This window comes from Pinus tabuliformis, chromosome 9, assembly GCF_031772625.1.
Source record: "Pinus tabuliformis cultivar Carrire ecotype Pingquan chromosome 9, CPIR1, whole genome shotgun sequence".
Taxonomy (NCBI): Eukaryota; Viridiplantae; Streptophyta; class Pinopsida; order Pinales; family Pinaceae; genus Pinus; species Pinus tabuliformis.
In genome coordinates, this window is record NC_142307.1 from 1,597,857,781 (window position 1) to 1,597,861,973 (window position 4,193).

The 4,193-nt window shown below is 33.5% G+C and overlaps 1 protein-coding gene across 1 annotated transcript; it reads right to left on the reverse strand.

The window, feature by feature from the left end:
- Nucleotides 1–2,740: 2,740 nt before the first annotated feature.
- LOC149154854 (thioredoxin reductase 1, mitochondrial-like) lies at nt 2,741–4,193 on the reverse strand. Its single transcript, XM_089438787.1, has 2 exons — nt 3,164–4,193; nt 2,741–2,917 (listed from the first exon to the last, which is right to left on the reverse strand). Exons 1-2 carry the CDS (start codon nt 4,107–4,109, stop codon nt 2,823–2,825), a joined length of 1,041 nt encoding a protein of 346 aa, XP_089294913.1. The 5' UTR covers nt 4,110–4,193; the 3' UTR covers nt 2,741–2,822.

Sequence of the window (4,193 nt, forward strand, 5' to 3'; positions counted from 1 at the left end):
TTGTCCATAGTAACTACCTAATTATGCTTCTTTAGACCCATATTCCATTGCATTGGTCTTATATTTTTATATCGTATTATGAGATATAACATATTTTATGCTTCTTTAGACCCATATTCCAATTGTAATGCATTGGTCTTATATTTTTATACCATATTATGAGATATAATATATTTCAAATATGTTGTTGATACGTAAAAAGCCTTGCTCTAACTCCACCCTAACGTTGGCCTGCACGTCCGCCGCTTGGTTATTGGCATGCTCTACATGGAAATTTTTAAAATTTCAATCTTCTTTAAGAGATGCATTATCTTTATAATGGTCAGTGAGGGTTTTGTTTCGATGACGTTCTTGTGCTTGGCCAGACAAAAACATTTGTGGATTATCACCATAGAGTCACCAACAATTATCAGGTTCCTGATACCCTTAGAGACACTGATTTTTAATCTTTAATAAAAAGAGAGTTTTTGATTAATTGTTTGTGGCATTACCAAGTCCCTATCCTAACTTTAAGTTAGTCTTTTCTTCAAAATTTACTAGCAACCCCCCGCTCCAGCCTCCCCGTCCTACATTCATTTTATTCATTTTTTTAACATTAAGTTGAAAGTTTCATTCCATTTCAATATAGTTTCTCATTTATATTTCATTTTTCACATGGATTATATATATATATATATATATATATATATATATATATATAAACCACATTAATATATTAACATATTCAACTTATTTAAATATTAAAATGTCTTAAAACTATAACTTAAAATTATATTCAGAATTTGTTTAATGTTTGTTTAACGTTTATATTTAGTGCTTGTTTAACCTTTATGATTATATTTAATCTTTAATGTTATTGGTTATATTTATATGTTTAAAAATTAAAATGTTTTATTTTAATGTTTATGTTTAAATGATTTCATATTTAATGTTAAAAAGGTTAAAATCTTAAATGTTAATATGTTTAAAATGTTTATGGTTAATTGATTTTATGTTATATTTATATGTTTAAATATTTAAATGTTCATGTTTAATTGATTTTATAATTAATGTTAAAATATTTATCTCTAATATTTTAGGTTAAACAATACTAAATTAAGTGTTTATGTTTATGTTTAATGTTTATGTTTAATATTTATATTTAATGTTAAATAATAATTTAATAAATTATGTTAATTAATTGGGTTAAATTAAATTAAATTAACTATACTGAATTAAATTAAACTATATAGTTTGAGTGGGTTTAATGATTAATTTTATTTTTTATTTTCATTCCATAGCTTCATACCTTTATAGTCCCGATGAAACATAATGCCTTGATGCTCAATCCAGGTAGTGCAAATTTATAGAAAATAAATGTCAACATGGATTCATCTACCTTTGAGGGTGGAAATAGATACGCCTATGCTGTTTAAATTTCAACCATAAATATTTATAAAAAATAAATAAATAAATTATATATATATATATGAAAAATTATAATTATTTTATTTTTAAATTTAAAATTAAATTTTTTTAACAGCTCGTCCCTCTCTCCCTTGGGCATGCGTTTAGCATCTTAAATGCTTTTTTGTTTTCAATCTTTAGGCCTTTGTATATATAAGTTTTACAAATCATCATCCGTGTATACTTTGGGACCCACCAAAATTATCACAAATGGGAGCGTCGAAACTCCCTCATAATCTCAAATGCCTTTATTCCATCCACATAAAAGGGGCAACTTCCCTCCAAAATAAAGGTTTCCACATAAAAGGGGCAACTTCCCTCCAAAATAAAGGTTTCCATTAGTGATAATTTTGAAAATTGTTACGGTACTGGAATCAAGTATATATATGTACACTCATCGATCGATTTATATATATATATATACACGACAATATTGTATTTGAAAGTTATGAGGGTTTTTGAATCCATCCTTGCTCCCATATTATCGTTGTGTTTCAAATAACATTTTAAGAAATATATTAAAAATAAAATAAGTTATGAGGGTTTTTGAATCCATCCTTGCTTCCAGATTATCGTTGTGTTTCAAATAACATTTTAAGAAATATATTAAAAATAAAATATGAATAAACGTAGTGGTAAAATGAATATATATATATATAATAAAACAATTGATTGCAAAGACAAATTACTATAAAGATACAATTTTAAATTTACCTAGGTTTTTAATACCCAGTGTAATCAAGTTAAAAAACGATAAATATGAATGACATTAGAATAGTAAAATGTTATGCAAATTGCAAAATCATTTGGAAAAAATAAATAATATATTATTGAAATTTTTAAAATATTTTTTTATTAATAATATTAATTTTTTAAATCAATATTACACAAATGTAAAGATACATAAAACCCGTTTGACTATTAACATTTAATTTCAAAATTTTAATATAATTTATTTTTTAAAACATCAAATAATAATCGAAGTGTTAGATCATTCAATTCAGTTTACATCTTCAAAAATACATAAGCTGTTGACCGTTCTTTCAAAATTTTAATATAAATTATTTTTTAAAAACATTAAATAATGAATATAATTTATTTTTTTAAACATTAAATAATGATCGAAGTGTTAAATCATTCAATTCAGTAACTTCTTCTAATATCGAACTCTCAACAATGCTCCAATGATTCCAATCATTTTTTGAATTAATTAAATAACATAATACAACAAGTGTACCCATCGCCTATTCTAAGTCAAAGTTTGGGAAAAAAATTGACATTGATGTCATTTTGCAGAGGCTTTGAATATCTAAGTTAATAATTAACATTTATTTAAAACGCTGCTCTCACATCCTCAAACAGCAGGCCGGGAACTCTCATTGTCCTCCCGTGCCGCTATCTCTCTCAGTATCCTCCTCCTCTACCGCTATCTCTTGTAAAAAGTGCTCAGCTTCCAGTGCTGCCATACACCCTGCACAGTAAATCGAAATTCAAAATACGTTAGAAAATTACATCTTTCATAAATGATGGGCCATTCTCTCAAATCATTCCAGGATGCGAAAAAAAACAAAAAAGCATAATTAGACAGAGACAAAACACAATTGTCTCCACCAAACAGCAGCCCTGCGGCAAACTTGAAATAAAAATTTCCCTAAAATTAATACAACACATAGAAATTAACACCAGATCGCATTGCAGACATATACATTGTACATACCTGTACCGGCAGCAGTGATGGCTTGGCGCCATTTCTTGTCCTGAACATCTCCGGCGGCGAAAACCCCCGGAAGACTCGTCTGGGTGGTTCCAGGCTTTGTCACAATGTAACCGTCCGAGTCCAACTCCAGTTGCCCCTCCAGAAACTTGGTGGCTGGTTCATGCCCGATTGCAAAGAACAGCCCCGACACTTCCAACACCGACTCCTCACCGGTCACCGTGTTCCGCAAATTGAGCCCACTGAGCAATCCTCTCTCGTTCCCAAAAGCTTTGAGGACCTCCGTATTCCATATGACCTCGATCTTGGGGTTATCCAGCGCCCTCTTCTGCATAATCTTGCTGGCCCTGAAGGCATCCCGCCTGTGAATGATATAAACTTTGCTACCGTACTTGCTCAAGAAATTCGCCTCCTCCATGGCCGAGTCTCCGCCGCCGATGACCGCCAGCGGCCGGTTGCGGAAGATGGGGGCGGCACCGTCGCAGACAGCGCAGGCAGAAATGCCCTTGTTCCAGAATCCGTCTTCTCCATCGCCGGCCCCAGGAAAATCGAGGCGTTTGGCCACCGCCCCTGTGGCGATGATGACGGTATCAGCGTCCACCTGCTTGGTTTCGGTGTAAAGCCTGAATGGCTTCACTGACAAATCGAGGCGCAGCACTGTCTCCGTGAATATCCGCGTCCCGAATCGGAGACTCTGCTCCTTGAGCTTCTCTGTCAATTCAATTCCCATAATCCCCTGCGGGAAGCCCGGGAAATTTTCCACGTCAGTTGTGGTCGTGAGTTGGCCGCCGGGGGCGATTCCGTTGGCCATCCATCCTTCGAAGAGAATGGGCTTCAGCTCCGCCCGTGCTGTGTATATGGCAGCCGTGTGCGCCGCTGGTCCGCTCCCCACTATGCAGGTGGATACCCTCATCCTCTCCAATTCCACTTCCCCCTTTATCATTCCCATTTATCTTGGTGAAGGAATTGAAGAATTATGCGCTTCTGAAAATCGTAGACTCCTCTTCACTCCCCGCCAACAGCGTTGTTTATT

What these genes read in the sequence shown, in the direction of transcription:
- LOC149154854 (XM_089438787.1), bottom strand. Translation starts at nt 4,109, where the DNA reads ATGGGAATGATAAAGGGGGAAGTGGAATTGGAGAGGATGAGGGTATCC. An exon ending in CATCACTGCTGCCGGTACAG is followed by an intron (nt 2,918 to 3,163) that starts GTATGTACAATG and finishes TTTACTGTGCAG; the next exon opens with GGTGTATGGCAGCACTGGAA.